Below are 19,456 nucleotides of genomic sequence, written 5' to 3'. Positions count from 1 at the left end.
TGGAGGGGATCCACAAGGCAGGCATTCCAGAGGGCAATTATGTGGGGAGGGACGTCAGAGTTGGGATAAACATACAGATACCAACATGTTTATTTTGTGACGGCCTTAGATGGTTTCTTTTATCATTAATATAGCCTTCTTGGTTAATTTCATAGGGTGCAGTTTTGCGTCTCGTCTTATTTTACTATCTTTTGTGAAACCCGTTCTATATATCCTTCACTTGAGTCAACATGAAGCCAGGTTTACTGGATATGGGCTATGCCCGACCTCTGGAGTTCACTCTCTCAGTCGTCGTAGGGACCAATCCCAGCCCGCTCGATTTTCAATTCGCCGCCGATACCCTGGTCTCACAATGGCCTGTACTGAATTTGCGAATGGACCCGTTGGTAGGTACTCAGTAACATCAACCATTGCGCAAAGGCTAACGTTGAGCAGAAAACAAAATTCTTGGATCCAAAAGACCCCGGTGACCTGACCGAGGTATGGGAAGGAAGAAATCTTAAACAAGAACTCAGCGACATCCTCCAATTTTCCCCTGAGCCGGACTCGCCACAACTGATTGACTCCGAGGCACTGGATAAGGCGTTGGATTTCGGGTATGGAATCTCGCATGCATGGAAGCAGCGAGTCTTCTCCATACGAACGGTAGTCTTGATCGATGCGTGCATAATAGGGTTCAAGTTCCTCCAGCCCCTTTGCGATGCGAATGGTAATTGACGCCCCGGAAAACAAAAAGCCAATGGAGCTGACAGTGGGATTATAGGCGCCCATCAAATAGTTCAGGCTTATTGCAGCCTTCTCAGGGGAGAGAGAATTACCCACACCCTGCATGGCCGACCACCCTTGTCTCTGAAATCTGAAGTACTCGAAAAATGCGCCGAGAAGGTTGAGTCTCACCAGATCGCGGATCTGCACAAATATTCAATGCATCGCACTTGGGTAGCTGGCATCGGGGCTCTCGGGAAGCAGATTGTGAGGAATATATGCTACCCTTCCGCGAGACGGATGGGCAAGACCTTGTTCATCCCTCGAGGACGAATCCAGATTTGGTTAGAAGAGGCCGAAATTATAAAGGCTAAGGTCACTGAGCATGATCTGTTGTTAGCTTTTATCTACCAGGTTAGTAATGCCGCCCTCTATTCAGTTAACCAAAAGTTGAACAAGTTCACTGAGACCATACCTTGAACAGGCGGCTTTACATCCACCTACTGCCCACAGCTTCGGCCTAGCCATCGATATCTCAAAACAGCTCCAGTCCGAGGCAAACCTCTCCAATCCATGGTACATGATGCCCCTGCCAGATCCAATTCCAACAAGCGAATATAGCTCTCCTTCATTGGTTCGACTCGCAATACACATCCGACGTGCGGTTCATGAGGGCCAGCAACCAGAATGCATCGGAGAGATCATCGATCAGCACAAAAGCCTAAAGAAAAGCCCCATGGTGCCAAAATCGTATGGCAGCCGGGCGGCTCAACCGCGCATCGCTTCTTGGAAAAGCTTGCCGCTTTATGATCTCGATATCCAAGGCGAAAGCCCGCTCTTTGTACAGGGCAGTGTCGATTACTGCGGACTTCTGCGGGAGACTAAAACTCGGTTGGATGATTTTTTGGTGACGTGGAAAGCGCAGGGTCGGGATGGAGAGGATGGTGGTTATTGGGTTCATGGGAGACTGCCTGAAGCTGTTTGGAGGCGCATGGCGGATGATTTGGGTTGCTGATGTTGATTTATTTTTATTTTCGTATTCTTTACACGACTGGAGCGTGTCTTGGTCTTTGTGTTATAAAATATGATTTTAATTATAAGGAGGTGAAGATATCACGTTCGAGCGCACTAGTTGTCTTTATAAATATTATTGAAGAAAAGTGGAATATGTTGCAAGACCTTGGCAGCCTTAATAGTGCCTCCACATTCCCTATTGCAGAAAAATAGAATTGAACAAGCTATACATAACTTGATAAGCCACCATCACAATTAAGCATAGATCAGTTTCATTTATATTGTGTCTGCCTTGAGTAATGTGGCAATAATAGAAAATAAGGTAGATTAAGCTTTCCGAACCCGATCCCGAATGCGAACCCGACCCGAAGTCTCACACAATTCCACTGCCTGAAAACTGAGACCTTGTATGGAGTATGTTGTAGAAATAAGATATTCCTGAAGGTCACTAGGCTGCCATAAATGCTCTATTGTGGATCGCCATCTTGGCATTTGATCTGCGTAGGATTATTGATCCACTGTTTTGTATCGAGACTGCTTTTCCAGACCCCAACTAGGATCCTGCTATAAATGCCATGGGGGATCTGAGTTTTTCAATGCTTGGTTCCATTACTATTCACATATACCTTTGAGAGCAAGTTTTGTCTTTTTGTTTTATACAATCTTCCTAACAGAATGTCTTCGACTGCCTACTATGCCTATACACCAAGTTTGATTCTTGCGGTGGTTGGAGTGGGTATATATTGCGCTCTCTTTGCAGGTCATGCCCTCCGTGTGTGGCGCTTCAAGGCATGGGATGGTAGCTATATGTTGGTGGGAGCCCTGGGTAAGGAACAACTAGATCCGATTTCAACATCTCTTCCCACTAACATCTTAATAGTTCAAGCAATGGGACTGGGAGCGAGAGTGTACTCCGCAGGGGATGCCGATAACTTTGGTGCCTATGGTGTTCAAAATCTGTTTCTCCTCCTCGGGCCAACCCTATGCATGGTGACTGTCAATCTCACTCAAGTGAAAATGATGCGCTGCTTGCGGTCCGAAAACTTTGGATTTCTCCCTGCTCAATTTCGACTGCCTATCTACCTTACTTCCAACATCCTTCTTCTTCTACTTCAAGCCATCGGCGCCATGATTATTGCTTTAACTCACAGCCCCGCGCTCATTGGGTCTGCAATGAAGATCCTCACGGCGAGCTATGTAAGCCAGATGATATTTTGGATGTTCACTTTGGCGGAGAATATCTTCTGGAGTTTCCGATTTGGACGATCTTCGTTTGCCAACACCCAGCTCATGATGCCTCACTGGAAACGTTATAATCAGCTGTTTGGCCTTGCAATCTCAATTGTTGCTATGGGTCGCAATATGACGCGATTGACACAGATGGGCATGGGACCCGATGGCTTTATGGCAGTCAATGAGTGGACCAGTTATGCGTTTGACTTTTATCAGACGGCGATAATTCTCTTGGCGTGGGGGATCTTCTACTTGCCGGGGATTTGCAAGGAGATCGAGTTTCAAAATGTGCACCAGGCATTGCAGAATTATGAATGTTGAACAGAACTTTTGTGGAATTAGATAGAGATAGACAGGAATATAGGGTCACACGCTAAAGCGGCTACCCGTGGGCGGTATTGTAAGGTTGTAAGGGTATCCCCGCACGAGATGGCAGATGGCGCTTGTGCGGAATAGTAAAGTCCACCCGACCTTATCATCTGGGACTCGTTGGGAGGGTCTTCGTTTGTACATTTATGCTTGGGAAATATGAAGATCCCTCTCTCACAAACCCATAACGCTAATGCCTAAGGTTAGTGTGTTTGTAATTGATATACCTTCCACCGACTTCACTGAGCTGAACACCTTCAAACCAATATGTCACCACCAGCTCCAAAACGAGCCTGTGATCAATGCCACACACTGAAAGAAAAATGCCGACGACCGAGTGCAACAACGTCATGTGAGCGATGTGACCGATTAAATCAAACCTGCAAAACAACGCGAAATATGGAGAAACTCGGACGAAAACCACGCATCGCAAGAAAACTTTCCTATACTCTCCCAACCTCCAATTTCAGCTCGGTCACCCACAACACAAGGAAACTCGACCTATCTTTACCTCAAAACAACAACCCCTATCCCCATCTCTACCTCCCGTTCGACGAAGGCCTATTCAGCAACCCAGCCCTATTCCCAGAACTGGACCAGTGGGAAAGACGCTTCCTAAATCTCATGAAAGACCTGGGCGCACCATCCCCACTAGACAAATTCCTAATCGGACCAAGCTTCCACGAGTCGCACCACCGTTTCTTTGTGCAAAACCTTCTGCGACCCGCGCCTACGTCTATATTAAAAGACGCCACAGTCGCCTGTGCCGCGGTACTCCTTGGCGACCAACATGCGCAATACACGAAAACAAGCGTCGAAGTTGGGCACCGGCGGGCTGCATTAGCTGTTTCGGGATTGCGGTCGTTACAGATATCCAAAGAACAGGATTTGGTTACTGCGCTCATCCTCGGTGTGAGTATAGTGACCTTCGCTATGCATGTTGTTGATGGACAGCCGTTTCTTATATCGCATTACACGCTGGCACTTGTTAAGCCGGTGTATCACGCTCTTTTGACGATGGATCCTGGTATTATGGATTTGTTGATGTGTTTGGTTAATACGGAGACTTTTGAATGTCTGATTCGGTCTGAGATGCCGACTATCCGGATCGGTGAATATGATCGTTGCGATGTTGTTGATCGGTATATTGGGATTAGCTCGTCGATTTTTGGTCATTTATATGATCTCTGCGAGGCTAGTCATTTGATGAGGCTTGCTGGCGGGAGAATGGATATTGAGATGGTTGAACGATTGGACGCGATACAAGATTCCCTGGAGCGATGGACACCCTCGGCACCACCTGATTTTATTGAAAGATTTACTCAGTCTGAGGTCGTTGGAATGTTCGCTCAGGCTAAGGTCCTCCGTCTTACAGCATTACTTATTGCCCATCGCCTACGCCATCCCTATGGGCAATGCGACAAGGAAGCCTTGCAGTTGTCCAGCGCTATTACCGCGGAGATTGATATGGCCTTGCAATCTACAGGGCGTTCAATACCATGCACGACGCTTCCCTATACGATTGCTTGCTTTGAGGTCACCGGGACTGAAGCGCGAGCAGTTGTGGTTGGCAAGATTCCCGAAGTCGTGACTTTCTCCAGGCAAGCCCAGCTTCAAGTTGGGCGCTCCTTGTCCTCAGTATGGAATTCGAGGGATGGCGGGGACCAGATCTACTGGTTTGATCTAGGTAATTACATACACAAGACGCCTTCCACATTGACGGACGTATGATGTTCTAGTCTAGAAATTGTGTTACTATTTCAACATTTAGCCAAAAAGCAATCGAACTCGCGTACCGAGACCATCAAACATCTATTTATGCCCCATCATTGCAGCCCATGTTATCCGAGTCTGCTCATCGTGAATCTCGGACTTTTCAATGAAAAGGAAGCTCTTTCCTGAAACGTGAATAGCCCGGGAATGCATCTCATCACCAGCGACACGCATCCCTTTGGCGTCTACCATATCCGCCCCAGATAATAATTGTGATACTACACCTGTTACAACGTCCAGAGGAATAAATATTTCCCTTGGGAAGATCGCGTAAAACGTCTCGTCAGCAAGAAGGGGCGTTTCCACGACCCCTGGGCACAGAGCATTAACCCGGACTCCCTCTTCCCAGAGTCTTTCTCCGACAGAGCGTGTGAATCCAATAAGCGCATCTAGAAATTCATTAGCCATGCCGTGTATCAGAGTAATTTGACTTCTTTCTTCTCAACCCACGTTTAGTACTAGAGTACACCGGGGTCAGCATACAGGGGTATAGACCCCCGATACTCGACATAAGTATTAAGTTCCTATGCCCTTTCGTTGACTCCGGAGAACGACGGAAATAGTGCATCGCAAGGTAACTGGTATATAGAGCGCCATTCAAGTTGATATCGACAATTTCGGAACTCGGTTCGGGCGGGATGCCAGTCTCAGACTTGGCGAAGAAATCGGTATACTCAGCTCTTCCGGCGTTCGCGAAGACAAAATCTATTCGACCAGTCGCATCGAAGATCTGGTCAAATACACCGGCTAGTTGTTGGTAATTTCGCACGTCGGCTTGGTAGAATGTGACATTGGCGAGGGAAGCTGCTGCGTCTTGGCCGCGCTCTTGGTTGCTGCCGATAATGTTGACCTGCCAGCTGCCGGTCTGGATCAGGTCCTTGGCAACTGCAAGGCCGATTCCACTAGCTGTTATTTTTTTAACTTTGGTTAACGAATGATCGACGATCCGTGCGGGGATTGTGGAAAGGGACATACTGCCACCGGTGATTAAAGCGACCTTGGCCATATTGGCTGTATAGAATCTCTGATCGAATGATGATATTTCAGTGAAAAAAATTCGAGGACGAAATGTTTTGGTGGGGGGGCCATTGCTTTGATCGATCGTGTGGCTTGAGTCTTGACGCTAATCGTCGATGGTATGCATCTAAAGCATCGTTTCTCTTTGATTGGAAGGCCCATGCCCAGTTGGATTACTATTGGAATCAACAATTGGATCGGAAGGAGAATTAATCGCTTCCAAGGTTCATTGTAGGTCCACAGTGGAGTCAGAAGCAAGGAATCATCGGCTCAATATCCAATGAAACCACATTGTTTGGGAACCGGGAATGGCTCGGGCTTGAAACCTTGGAAGGGTGTGGATCTTCCCGGGAAAGTGCAATCCTGGAAATGCGATGCGGCTCCCGAGGTCTGAACCGTTGATGCCGTCAGCCTTGTGGGTTATAAAGCTGCATGCAGGTCAGAATCGAAATCGCGACAGCTGCAAGTGTGTGTATAACGCTTCCTCGTGTCCAGTTCACGTAAAAGGCCGTGCCCAGAAATTTGGGTTCTATTTGGAAACTCCTTGTTTTTCGAATGGTCCTGTGCGTTGAAGGTTTTTGTATACTTTGCTCGTAGTGTGGATAGTAATAGCAATATTGGGAGACACTAACTGTTTAGAATTCTAGCTCCTGGATTGAGATAGTACGTCAGGTCAAAGTATAGACACTTGAGATGGAGCGGGACATCTTAGACTTTCCGACTTCGAGGTTTATCGAGGGCATTGGGCGACAGAACGGCAAGGGCGAACGGAAACTTTGAAGATGAAAGATGAGGTGGACGTTCCAGTGACATACTCTGAAGAGAGTCGGGGTATATGTTGTAATCTCCGATATAGCCCCTTGCGAAGATCGGGGATCTTCAGTGTGGAGTACCAAATGGGTTAGTTGGATTCATGACATTTTTCATCGCGGACAATTAAACTATCAGTTGCGTGGCACAAAACTATGCTTAGAACAATGTATTGAACAATTCCAATTAACATTGCATTTATGCATTTCTGTGCGACAATCCGGGAAAAGCAAACTAAGGATCATCAATCCAGGTGCAACGGAAATGCAAACGAAAGCAACGGAAATTCAATCCGGCTGCATGAGACGTATGTTGACCTCGTAATCAATGACAAAAACGCTATCATGTGGATCAAATATAACGGCTAAATTGCACTAACTTCCACCATGTGGGCTGCAATCGGACGTGTCCGCTGTCTAATCGACATATCATATCGGGGAAACCCCATACCTTCACTGTCTTTTTAGCCGAGGATCTACCAAAACGGTGACCTCGGAAGAGTATTTGATGACCCGTATTTCTTTCAATTATTGGACGATCATGGCGTTTTTGGCTACGTTGTGGGCTGTACATCGGGAGACAGCTGTCAGTGACTGGAGGCATTGCAATACTCCGTACGGAGTGTATGTATATTTCCGATTATTCTCCTAGAGCATGGGAAACTCTACCCCGGTTTATGTGTATGTCAAAAACGCGTGGAATTCTTTATTATTAATCCCTTGCCTGAAAGGTAGGGATGAGTTCTGAATTTCGTTGGTTAATCTTCCGGTGTGAGAAGTTGACTCCAAAGCAATGAACAATGATTCTCCGCTGCGTATTTTCATTAGTTATCTCTATCAAAAAGCAATGTGCCAGCACATACTGTCATACCGCTCAACACGTCCTATCTACCGAGTCTTTCGGAAGAATGTGGGAAGAATGTCTTGCAACAAAGTGGATCTCACAAGTGTCAGATCCAAATCTGATATATCCACTCTCCCAAGATGATACGTCGGGAAAGGGTTCCTATGCTTCGATATGATTGGCTAAATCTCTACGGCCAGGGCACAATATTTTGTTGTTTATGATCTGACGGGCCGTTGATTAGCAGCGTCTTGCTTTTTCTCTTGCTTTTTCCTAGGCAAAATAGTCCCACAACACAATATGTAATCGTTCGCACTGGAGCATGTCTAGACTGAAATGCCATCTGCACCAAAGCCACGCCCTGTTATCGATGTGATGGATAAATCTGTTCATGTCATCTTTGCGTTATTTTCATAGTTCTCGAGAGATATGACACATACATAGATGGGGTTCCCCCTCCCTTCCCCCCCTTTCTGCTCTCCTCGAAGTATATTAAAGACCCCAAACGCAGCTTTAAATGATTCCAAATCATTCAAACCAACAACTTTCTCTCGTTTAATTATACCTCGTTGTTGGAGTTGATCCACCAGTCATGTCTTCCACAGCACATTCCTCCACTCCCACGTGGACACCGGGAGACTTCGAGCACCCGAATCAAGAGTTTCGCAGGTCAATGATTATTGCACTGGTGTTTGCTTACACCTTATCCACTCTCTCGGTTGTTCTGAGGATCCTGGCGAGGAAGGTGACGGGAAGCAGGCTGTTCATGGACGACTACTTGATTATGGTTGCTCTGTTCTTCAAATATGCATGCTCCTGTGGAGTCGTTGCTCGTGAGTGACATGAAAAATACTACATTAAACCAACTTCATACTGACACCAATATTAGTCTTCTTCAATGGATTGGGCACACACATCACAATGATCCCAGCGAAGAATCTCCTAGTTTACTTGCAAGTACGTTCACGTGAAAAACTCAGCCCTATATTAAGTACACGCATTGACTCAAGATAGCTCGGATTCGCCAACAACTTTATCTACACTGGCTGCATCGCCTTCATTAAATTCTCCATTCTGGCGCTGTACAAGCGACTCTTTGCAGTCCGACACATGACAATTGCAGTGAATGTCATGTTTGGATTCACCTGCCTCTGGGTTGTGGGTGTTTACGTTTCAGGTGCTCTTATTTGCATTCCCACCAAGAAGTTCTGGGACCCGACCGTTGAAGGAGCCTGTCTTGACACCTCCCAATTCTACTATGGCATTCAGATCCCCAACATCCTCTCCGACGTCGTCCTCTTGGTCATGCCTATGAGAGTCGTGTGGACATTGCCCATTCCCAAGGCCCAGAAAGCGCTTCTTTCTGGAGTCTTCCTTGTCGGTGGCCTGTACGTTTGATATCCCATTCATCTTACAGTGGAAGAATCCTAACAATTTGTTTCTAGAACCTTGATCTTCTCTTGCTTCCGCCTCAATGCCATGATTCACCTGGTTAATCAAGGTCCCGATATTTCCTGTGAGTATCAACGTGCTATTACTTCTTTTAATCTCCTGTTCTATATAACTAACCACTCATCCAGACAACCAAGTCCCCGTCATCGTGTGGACCTGTATGGAAGCAGCAGTTGGAATCACAGCTGCTTGTCTCCCCAACCTCCGCCCTCTCTTCAAAGTAGGTCACCGCAACTTCTGGTCTCAGATACGTTCCTCCAACAACGTATCCGAAAGGACTCTTGTCAGCTCGAGCAATGGCGGAGGCACTATCACTTCCAACCACAAGAAGAGCGAGTCATTTGCGGTTCGGCAAACTTTTGAGATGCCCCGATTTGAAGACTACAAGGATGAGAAGGCAGTGGAGAGAGTCTAGGTCTGCGGACTTTTTGCGGAATGGGAAGGCTCCATGCGGATTGCACAGGGTGGTCGGCGGAGTCAGGCGAAACAGGAAAAGGAAAACTTTAACACGCTCTTTTATATTCTTCTTTGTGATACCTTCTTTAACACTATACACCTTTAGTCTTCTTATTTATACCTTTATGAGCTTATCTCAAAATATTATACCATTTCTTAATGTCAGAACTAGAGTTTCAACAAATACAAAAGCCCCCTCCAATTCCTCGTGCCTATATCTAGGTATAAGAGTTTGCATCTAAATAGTCCGATGGCTCAGCTGATTTGCCGCCATTTTCCTATAACTCGGCGCCGTAGCAATTCTAGCTTTCTTACCCCAGATCAGAAGTGGGACAGGGATCAAGAGGATAACAAACGAGATAACCGCACACAGAATATGCAAGTCTCGCAGGCCCATCTTATTGACCCAAGGTGTGAGCACAAACAATACAATCACCGAGAAGATGTTTCGCATGAAAATCACTCCAACTAATGCGTCACCGATAATCTAGAAGCCATCAAATTAGAAAGAGAACCCCCGCACTCAAAATGAAATAGGCACTCACCTCTTGATAACAATCCATGAGATACGAAAGGGCAATACCGCTGACGGCAGCAAGTGAAAACCCAAAGAATCCAAACCCGACAGCAAGAAGAGCCCAATGAACACCCTAGACTGTGTTAAAAATATTCAAAATTCCTGCTTTGAATGCATCACTCACATAGGCAAGACCCAAACCGAACATTAGTATTCCCGCAGGACTTATAATGGCAATGGGCAGAGCAAGCCAAAGACGCATCTCCGGTTCGTAGATACCACTATTGCGCTTGGATAACCACAAAATGGACTTATCGCTCAAATGTCCGCCAAAGGGAAAACCGAGAACAGCACCAACAAACGGAGCCACATTCATCAGTCCAACACCAACAGCATCGAAGTTATACGGCGGTATAATCATATAAGAAGCTTGTAGTGAAGTCATGATAGCGAACCAGCTCAGTGTAGAACCATATGTGATAGCCGCATAGGAAACAGCCGGGAAAGTGAAGAGCGCCACGATTGGTTGATAGAAGTGCGGCCACAGCGCTTCATCGGTGGTAGTAACCAAAGCCATGCGCTGGAAATACGTCTTCAACGGAATATCCGGGTCTGTACGTACGCGACTGGTGGGCGTCTCATGTGGGCTCTTTGAATCTACCACATCCGCATCTTTGTGCGATTCGGACTGTTCACCAGTCACTTCTCCAGAAACGGTAACGTCATGACCATCCAGATAGGGGACGTATTTCGATTCCTCGAAAAGGAATATCACACAGAGTAGCGTGACTCCGAAGAAAATCACACACCACCACCACATCCACCTCCACCCTTGTGCCACCACGATGTATCCCGAAGCCACGGGACCCAGGAATGCGCCCGCCGACTGGACGATGACATACCATCCGTTCATCGTAGCGTGCTGATGCACGAAGAACATGTCAGCGATGGTAATCTGCACGATAATCTCGCTGATTGCGCCGCCGATGCCGGATATCAGGCCGCTGCCCATTAGATCGCCGACGGTGGACATCTCAGCTTGCCAGATGCATGATGCGAACTGTAGAGCGACGCTGAATATGTAGATTGGACGTCGGCCGTATTTGTGGACTAGCGGCATGAAGAATATACAGCCTACGGCTAGACCTCCGTAGTTGATGGCTGCGTTGGCGTTTAGAATGTCGATGGAGTAGTTGAGTTCTTCTTGCATTGGACCCCATGCCGTGAAGCCGATGTCGAGTTGTACGAATGTCCATAACACGAAGAAACTTACTAGGGTGAAATTGAGGATTTTGCGAGCTTTTGACCAATTGAGGGGGTCGTTGGGGTCGGATGATGGGGTGGGGAAGAGGACTAGTTGGTCTCTGGATTGGTGGACTGACTTGGTAAGTCAAGTTGTATATGTAGTGTAGTATTGCGGGTTATGTTTACTTACTATCTTCCAGTCTGACTGTTCCTGGAGCCCAAGTGGTTCCATCTTGATAAGTGTCATTCTCCATAGTTGATAGTTGGATACTGAAGGGAAGTGTGAACTTGAACCAGCATGATAGGCATGACGGTCTGTCTATTTAAGCAATCCAATGATTTGCCCTTGCGGAGATTCCACCGCAAGTCTTATCAAGTGTGAATATAGACTGCGGGGAAACCCCAAGTATACTGGCCGGTGGCCTTGATACGCCACTCGGTCGAATCAGAATGCGTTAAACGTGCCGGCTTGGCGGGAATCGGGGTCAACAGGAAGCCTCCACCGCTGGTTTTTTGATTATATTTGATTCACATAGGCCTGTAAATGCACTGATATCTTCAATTTCGTCTTAATTTAAGCTTCCAACCCCTGCAAAAAGAATAGTTTCAACCTAAAACACGGATAAGAAGAAAAGCGGCAACTGACTAGAACTATATACCGAGCAACAGGAAATTCCCGAGGTCAACATCCTTCCAAAACAAATTATTAAAAAAAAGACCTAGTCAAGCGACCAAATATAAGCACGAAACATCTCTCGACTATAATCACTCCAAGGGTAAACAGTAAGATCAAACTCCGGCTGCAACATCCTCCGATCCCTCTCAGTAAGTTGAAATTGACGCAGATCAATACAACAAGGACACTGAGCGGTGCAATGACCCCAACCCTTCTTCCTGTTTGGATCAGGTGGATTGTCACAACACTTGCACTCACGACCACAGCACCCACCGCGCCTCGCACAATCCTGGCGCAACCAGTCACTCTTCAGATACCACTGCGGCTGCTTTCGAATCCACATATACCCGCTCTTAATAGGTCCCACGGGACAACCCGCTAGGAGCGTGTCGTATATCCGCTCGATGCGCGTGTACTCGTGGTCCAGAGCTATTAACTCTTCGATCAAATCTGGTAAAACGAATTTGCCTGCTTCGCTGGAGCCGTTGTGGAATTTATGGATCCACTTCTTGTGGAAGTTTTCGCGTTGGGTGGTTTCGCGTAGACGCTCTTCTGTCTCGATGATCGATTGCGCCCAGCGGGATACCACGTCCCAGTCTGTTTCCCACCATATATGTCGCTTGCCGCGTATGATTTGCCAGTTAACCCATCTGCCGGAGGTTTCTGCGACTTCTTGGACGTACTCGACGAAGTCTTCGAGCGCTGGGAAGTGCATTTGCTTGACTGGGTTCTTCATTTTGGGGTGCGATTTTGGAGATGTATTTGGGGGGTGGTTTGAGGTGATTTGGAAGGGAGGAGATGTTACTTACATCACATTTTATCATCCGATCAGTTGATGGTGTGAATATAGTTTGCGCGTCCATGGTGGAACATTGGTATAGTTTATTCCCGATTATTCCAAGAAGTGTGACAGAGTAAACAATACCCAAATCGGGTTATCCCAATACCCCATGTTCAAAGGGACTTCGGCGTTATCGCCCAGTGAGGGGGAGAATGTCGATAAGAGAGGGGAAGAAGGAGACGCCGAGCTAATCAAATGGAACCCCCGAGGTCGGAGCTCCCATATTGCATAAAACGGCTTTGGTAGTTAAATGCAATTTCTTGACATTGTATCCTTCAAAATCATCACACAAAGTTAATCAGCCCAGCATGTCCCAGGATACTACCACGGTAAAGCGCCGAGTGTTGGTGATTGGATCCGGTGGTGTGGGGACGATGGTCAGTGTCGCCCTCGAAAGATCTGGACAGGCATCTGTCACTTCTGTGCTCCGATCCAATTATGAACAAGTTGTCCAACATGGATTCGAAATCGAGTCCATCGACCACGGAAAACTATCATCCTGGAGACCAAGCGCAAGTATGTAACGAAACATCGCAAGTCGAAAACAGCTAGTCAAGCTCCGTCCAAAGCTAACACATAGATAGTCGTCAATGCTGTCCCCCTAGCCGATCCCAATACCCCATTCGACTATGTGATCGTCACAATGAAGAACATCCCCGAAGTGAACAATATCCCCAAGATCATAGCTCCCGCCATAACCCCCGATTATACAACGATCGTCCTGTTCCAAAACGGTCTGTACATCGAACCACCAATAATCGCAGCATTCCCCTCGAACGTGGTATTATCAGCGCCAAGTTACATCGGCGCACACGAACACAACGGCCACATTATACACGACGACCACGACAATTTCCACATCGGCGCATTCCGAAATCCATCCGTGGACGCGGCGATCGAGCGCGCCAAGCTCGAAGAGTTCGTGAAAATCTATAACGAGAGCAAAGTGGTCGACGCGAATGTTGTCGATGATATCATCTTCTATCGCTGGCGGAAGGTGCTCTGGAATGGGATTTTCAATCCCATGTGTGCTATCACTCAGCTTGATAGTGCTGCGGTTCGACGGTTTGGCGGCGAGCATAGTTTGATTAGACCTGGTATGGCGGAGATGGCGGCCATTGCGAAGGCGGATGGGTATGATCTCGGGCCGGGGATTGTGGATGAGATGGTTGATGCTACTCCTCTCGAGTTGTCTTTCCGGCCGAGTATGTTGGTGGATGTGGATAAGGGGAATCCGATGGAGGTGGAGGTTATTCTGGGGAATGCTTTGCGGGTTGCGCGGGAGAAGGGTGTGAACACTCCGATCTTGGATAATACCTACCGGTTTTTGAAGCTCACTCAGGCGCGGCTGTTGGCTGCAAGGGGGTTAATTGTTGAGCCGAAGGAACTGCCAAAAGTAGATTTGATATAGTCATTTGTCTAGACTGTGTTTCGGTTCAAAAATGTACAGTTTGTCAGCCTGTCAGTTTCATTGTTCCACGGCATTGACAAGGAAGAACGAGAAGTGGTAACACAGCATGTACCCTTGTAGTTAATCTCGAGTCAGTCAGCAATAAGTGACTGTGTTTCCTGAGAAAATCGGTGAAGAATACGAACCACGAATGTCGATCTCAGTTGCGGGGATGCACTGCAGGACTATAATATCAGCAACAATCCCCCAAAAGCAACTTCATACACACTCACAAGATTCAAAATGGATAGAATCGATGTTCACACTCACTGTGTATCACCCTCGTATCGCGAGTATTGCCTACAGAATGACTTCGCAGGTAGAGGCCACCCAGATGGAATGCCCGCGATCCCAGTGAGTCCCCTCTGAACCTGCACACAACATCGAATCCCCACACTAAACACAACATAACCCAGGAATGGAGCGCCGAAGCACACATCGAATTAATGAACAACCTAAACATCAAAAAATCAGTACTGAGCATGTCCTCCCCAGCAACACACCTAACCCCGGGCAACGACGAAGAAGCCCGAACCATAACCCGACGCGCCAACATCGACATGTCCAAAACCTGCGCCGATCACCCAACCCACTTCCTGTTCTTCGCCTCCCTCCCCCTCCCAGACGTGGAAGGCTCCCTTGCAGAAATAGACTACGCACTAGACCATCTTGGCGCAGTGGGGTTTCAAATCCTGACCAATTCGCACGGCATCTACCCGGGCGATCAGCGCTTTAGTCGTGTTTTTGACAAATTAAGTGAGCGAAAGACCATCGTCTTTTTTCACCCGACTACCTGTCTTATCCGGCACGATGATGACTCCCTGGAAAAGGTGACGCCACTTCCCGGTGTTGCTGCGCCTATTATGGAGTTCATGTTTGATTCGACGCGGTCGCTTATGAGTTTGCTTACTTCTGGGACGGTTGATCGCTGTCCTGGGATTACATTCGTGGTTTGTCATTGTGGTGCGACTTTACCGCCGATTATGGAGAGAATCGCGGAGTTCTCGTCTATGATTCCTGGTGCAGGTGATGGGATTAGTGGGGAGAGGATTAAGGAGCTGTTGCAGACACGTTTCTATTTTGATCTTGCCGGTGTGCCGTTCCCCGATCAGATTCATGGTCTTCTGCGGCTAGTTGATTCATCTAGGTTGCTGTATGGGAGTGATTATCCCTATACCCCTGCAGCGCTGGCTGAGTCTTTGGCGAAGAGAGTGGATGATGGATTGCAGAGTCTATTTGGATCGGAAAGAACAAAACAGATTTTGTTGGATAATGCGCAGGATCTTCTTGGGGAAACTAGTAGATAGCCGAGGACTGCAAGCAATTCACGACCCAGGAGAAAGACACCCTAATCTATAATAGAAAACTAATAATTTGGGCTGGTTGTAATTAAATATGATAGAGATCCATCATCACGGTTATAAGAAGGCAGCTGTGTAGTACCCGTGGACAAAATTCCGAATGGTGAGCTGCTATAGATCTAGCCATCCGAACAACGGGGATGACTGTGTTGGGATTAAATTAAACCTGATCCTGGACAAATTCAAGAATTATCGTAAAACCGTTGGCATGGCGCAGATATAGTTGCAGAGTTGACAATGATACCGTTGTTTCACTAATTGTAGATAACCGACAGACATCTATAACATCTTTGGGCAGTGGATTATCCATTGCATGGTGGATTGAGAGCCGGCCAAGGGTAACAAATTCGATATCAAGAGAGATTGCATCAATCTGAACCACAAATTCGTGTTGAATGTCTTCGATATCAAGTGAATATGGCAGATCTTCTTGGTTAAGGAGATAGCACGCACTTCCACTTTTGCTAGGGAGGCTTTCGCACTGGTTTCTGGAAAGGTTTCCCGAAAGGCCAGTGCTTGCAGGTTTTGTTTCATAGTCGGATTTAAGGCTCGATATGGGGGAAACGTGAGGGAGATAATGTTGTTGTGTGATAGTTGAAGTATTGCTCGCCGTCGAGCCACTAGTTAGAGGTAAGAATGCAATGCTCTGCGCTCCAGACTGCTTCGGAGGGCGAGGATCTCGCTGAAACTCTGCGGTCACGGTTGCCATCTCATTGGTCATGGATGCCAATATGACTTGGAGCTGTTGAGCCTCTTTAGAAGTCGAATAACCCAGATCTGGCAAAGTCCATTTGTGATAAAGTCGCCGGTGGGCATGGGAGATTCGGTACTGGCCATGCTTCTGTATAAACATATCGCAGAGATAACATGCAGATTTGCTGCATCCGATAAACCGCGGACTGGGATCATGAGGGTGGTTCGTGTAGCGGACAATCTGCTGCATTTCTGCATGAACGAAGCATGGAGAGGAAGAGCCTTCAGGCCTCCTTGCTCCGAAAGCTTCTAAAGTTTCAATAGTAATGTTGGAGAACAACGTCTTGTACTCTGGACGCCTACCAACTCTGATAAAATCTCGACACACAAAGAAGTATCGCGCAAGCTTGTCAATTTGACGTACTCCACCCCTGTCTCGGATATGAGGGGGAACTTGGAGCCGCTGAAGGTGTTCCTCCAGCAATCCTGTTCTACCAATGCTAGCCAATTCAGCACAGCTTTTTATGACATTCTTTTGGTGTTCCTTAATCATGCTTTGGGGAATAGGGGTTTCGAACGGCAAAAGGCAGGCTATAAGCTGGCGTGCTGGCTGCACCAAGATTTGCAGGGCTGGTGACCGGCTTCTGATTGCGGAAATCTCGTCAACAAATGCTTGGACTTGTGAGAGCAGAGAGGACCTTTGTTTGGAATAATAGTTAGGCTGAGGCAACCAAGGTGGACGAATTCTGCCAAAAATTCGATCATCGCGGATATTAACAACCGTGTTGAAGATTTTGTCGCGAAATTCATTCCGTCGTTTTCCTACATACACAGTCAGCTACCCTGAAGATGCCATTTGCGTCCAAGTATGGAAGTACCTTCGGCGGCGTATTTGCTCACCAAGGCCATGGTTTGAGTCAATTCGAGGACTGTTTTATCCGCAGGTGTGTGGTTGCTGGCCAGGCAGATAACAAGCCCATTTGGCTTCTCCTGAAGAGTCACAGCTGTCACATTTTCGACTCCCTCTTGCCACTGAGCTAAGAAGGCAATATCATCGGCAAGCTGCATCTCATCCTCAGCTTTCAACAAGTATTTTGCTGACTGGGAAAGTGGGATGGTTCGATAAGAGTGTTCTTCGGACGGTTGATCCGTTAGATTGCGCAGGTTTCGAACCGCTTGATAAAATTCCTGCGAGGCTGACATTTGGCTCGAGTAACCATGAGCAGGTGGCCGAATGGCAGCTATCAGAAGATTGCCTCAGTGAGAATAACAAAAATGGTCAGTGCGGCTCCCTTTCCACCGAGCGTTTGGAGGCTAGCACAATCCACATACACATAATGGATGGACCAGGAAAGCATAGGGGTTTCGAGCTCTCTGTGACGTGGCATATGAGTGTGCGGATACATGCATATTAGGCAAATCCGAACATGCATGACAACCCTCCCTTTGCCAAAAGTCCCATTCTCCCTTTTTTTCCCCACTCTACTACCCAAATTGTGTCCATCTACTAAACCCATCCGGATTTATGAAAAATAAAGTCAATAGGCGGTCTCTCTTCAAAGCCAACATTCGAGCCTGGTCATGAAGGTTGGAGAGAATACCCTTAGGGACACGTTATTAGCTCTTTTTCGATCCTCTGTTAACCAACAATATAGCATCGAACAGGTCCACTGGCTGTTAAACTACTATTAGCCGTTGGAAATCAGGATTCCCACTTCGCTTGTCTTCCCAATATTGAACCCATGCTTCCTGCCTCATCTTCTTTGGAGCATCCTCATACGAAAAATCCTCGAGAATAGCGTCGGCTTCCAAAAATTTCAGATCGATGGCAAGTTGGAAGTCTTAGGGGTCCGGGCGGACCCCTTTATCGACCAGGACCTTTAGTATATCCAGTCGGCGATATTGAACCGCATGATAAACTGTCGAATAGTACAACCATTTCGTGGCTATACCTTTGAGGTGTGGATTCGCCCCCTCCTCAAGCAACAATTGAACCATAGCTTGGTCTCCCAAGTCGATAGCAATAAAAAGCGCAATGTGACCATACACCACAATATCTAAACCAGAATCGATCAAAACCCGGAGGGAGGCAGTATCGCCCCGACGGGCAAGATGAGACAAGATCTTAGTTGACTTTTGGCGAACGCCATACCTAAGAAGGAGCTGTGGTATAGAGGTGTCACTATAAGAGGTCGCTTGGACGAATGGATCTGGGGATAGTGCCGTTGGTTTCCAACGAGTCTGGAGAACACATTCGATGATAGACTTGTCGCGCCGAAATTCAAGTGTTTGGCTCAAAGCCAGAGGGATGCCACTGGGAACCTCTGAACGACCTAACGGGGCTTCATTTGCAATCATCAACTCGACAATGACTTGATTGCCAGCCTCGATGGCCCAATGTAGGACAGTGCGCAGTTGTGGTGGTATACATGCACGACTCGGGTTGGTTTCTGAGAGCATGGTCTTTAAAAGCTCCACGTGGCCATTTTGAGCAGCTCTGAGAAGCAGGCTGTCTTGTTTATCGAAATTATCAAAATCGGTTTCGTCATCGTCGGGTAGGAGCTCGAAAGATGCGATACTAGCCCCAGCATCGAGGAACTCATTGACGAGAGTGGAGTTTTCGCTTGAGGCTGCGAACAGTAATCCTGAGCTTTGGTGATGCTGGATATTGAAAATGCAGAGAAAAGCATGGAAAGGGCGGTATAGCCTCCAGTTGGTCTGTACTAGGGCGTTAATGTCTCTCTGGTTGGAAACAGATTTGGCGACCAGAAGCAGAATTTCATTTGGTAATTGAGAAAGTTTTGCCATGGCGAAGTACTCTACATAAATTGGAAGGGGGCTGTACAAAGTAAGCAGCTTCCAAGATTTGATGGTGTGCATGCACCAGTACCAACCGCACCATACAAATTAAGGTGTCAACCAAAGTCACAGTACCTCCCAAACTGCAGCCTGCCTCAGCTCCGGACTGCGCAGTTATTTATAAAACTCGCGGCAATGCAGT

General features: G+C 47.2%; 10 protein-coding genes across 10 annotated transcripts; 6 read left to right on the top strand and 4 right to left on the bottom strand.

The window, feature by feature from the left end:
* Positions 1-230: 230 nt before the first annotated feature.
* N7455_000371 (uncharacterized protein) lies at positions 231-1,720 on the top strand (the record flags this gene model as incomplete). Its single annotated transcript, XM_040952207.2, has 4 exons — positions 231-386; positions 436-709; positions 764-1,119; positions 1,190-1,720. 4 exons carry the CDS (start codon positions 231-233, stop codon positions 1,718-1,720), a joined length of 1,317 nt encoding a protein of 438 aa, XP_040817458.2.
* An 887-nt stretch (positions 1,721-2,607) lies between these two features.
* On the top strand, positions 2,608-3,273 carry N7455_000370 (uncharacterized protein; the record flags this gene model as incomplete). Its single annotated transcript, XM_040952343.2, has 1 exon — positions 2,608-3,273. The coding sequence occupies one exon, from the start codon at positions 2,608-2,610 to the stop codon at positions 3,271-3,273; it is 666 nt and encodes a 221-aa protein (XP_040817293.2).
* A 447-nt stretch (positions 3,274-3,720) lies between these two features.
* Positions 3,721-5,052, top strand: N7455_000369 (uncharacterized protein; the record flags this gene model as incomplete). The annotated part of the gene is made up of 1 exon (XM_040952234.2): positions 3,721-5,052. One exon carries the CDS (start codon positions 3,721-3,723, stop codon positions 5,050-5,052), a length of 1,332 nt encoding a protein of 443 aa, XP_040817425.2.
* An 81-nt stretch (positions 5,053-5,133) lies between these two features.
* N7455_000368 (uncharacterized protein) lies at positions 5,134-6,100 on the bottom strand (the record flags this gene model as incomplete). Its single annotated transcript, XM_065603794.1, has 3 exons — positions 5,134-5,483; positions 5,545-6,000; positions 6,070-6,100. 3 exons carry the CDS (start codon positions 6,098-6,100, stop codon positions 5,134-5,136), a joined length of 837 nt encoding a protein of 278 aa, XP_065462285.1.
* A 2,155-nt stretch (positions 6,101-8,255) lies between these two features.
* On the top strand, positions 8,256-9,822 carry N7455_000367 (uncharacterized protein). The gene is made up of 5 exons (XM_040952112.2): positions 8,256-8,597; positions 8,654-8,721; positions 8,779-9,152; positions 9,210-9,280; positions 9,345-9,822. The coding sequence occupies exons 1-5, from the start codon at positions 8,357-8,359 to the stop codon at positions 9,629-9,631; spliced, it is 1,041 nt and encodes a 346-aa protein (XP_040817432.2). The 5' UTR covers positions 8,256-8,356; the 3' UTR covers positions 9,632-9,822.
* Positions 9,823-9,910: 88 nt separating this feature from the next.
* Positions 9,911-12,846, bottom strand: N7455_000366 (uncharacterized protein; the record flags this gene model as incomplete). The annotated part of the gene is made up of 5 exons (XM_040952252.2): positions 9,911-10,159; positions 10,218-10,322; positions 10,374-11,566; positions 11,625-11,666; positions 12,417-12,846. The coding sequence occupies 5 exons, from the start codon at positions 12,844-12,846 to the stop codon at positions 9,911-9,913; spliced, it is 2,019 nt and encodes a 672-aa protein (XP_040817221.2).
* Positions 12,847-13,259: 413 nt separating this feature from the next.
* N7455_000365 (ketopantoate reductase family protein) lies at positions 13,260-14,362 on the top strand (the record flags this gene model as incomplete). Its single annotated transcript, XM_040952360.2, has 2 exons — positions 13,260-13,467; positions 13,536-14,362. 2 exons carry the CDS (start codon positions 13,260-13,262, stop codon positions 14,360-14,362), a joined length of 1,035 nt encoding a protein of 344 aa, XP_040817225.2.
* A 282-nt stretch (positions 14,363-14,644) lies between these two features.
* Positions 14,645-15,708, top strand: N7455_000364 (amidohydrolase family protein; the record flags this gene model as incomplete). The annotated part of the gene is made up of 2 exons (XM_040952133.2): positions 14,645-14,755; positions 14,818-15,708. The coding sequence occupies 2 exons, from the start codon at positions 14,645-14,647 to the stop codon at positions 15,706-15,708; spliced, it is 1,002 nt and encodes a 333-aa protein (XP_040817286.2).
* Positions 15,709-15,922: 214 nt separating this feature from the next.
* N7455_000363 (nucleic acid/nucleotide deaminase domain-containing protein) lies at positions 15,923-17,658 on the bottom strand (the record flags this gene model as incomplete). The annotated part of the gene is made up of 2 exons (XM_065603793.1): positions 15,923-17,277; positions 17,334-17,658. The coding sequence occupies 2 exons, from the start codon at positions 17,656-17,658 to the stop codon at positions 15,923-15,925; spliced, it is 1,680 nt and encodes a 559-aa protein (XP_065462284.1).
* A 639-nt stretch (positions 17,659-18,297) lies between these two features.
* N7455_000362 (ankyrin repeat domain-containing protein) lies at positions 18,298-19,263 on the bottom strand (the record flags this gene model as incomplete). Its single annotated transcript, XM_040952317.2, has 1 exon — positions 18,298-19,263. The coding sequence occupies one exon, from the start codon at positions 19,261-19,263 to the stop codon at positions 18,298-18,300; it is 966 nt and encodes a 321-aa protein (XP_040817304.2).
* Between the last annotated feature and the right edge of the window lie 193 nt (positions 19,264-19,456).

The sequence above is a fragment of the Penicillium solitum genome (genome assembly GCF_028829755.1).
Source record: "Penicillium solitum strain IBT 25940 chromosome Unknown utg000001l_segment0_segment0, whole genome shotgun sequence".
In the NCBI taxonomy this organism is placed as follows: Eukaryota; Fungi; Ascomycota; class Eurotiomycetes; order Eurotiales; family Aspergillaceae; genus Penicillium; species Penicillium solitum.
The sequence above is the reverse complement of the archived record's forward strand: the minus strand, read 5'-3'. Positions and strand labels throughout refer to the sequence as shown.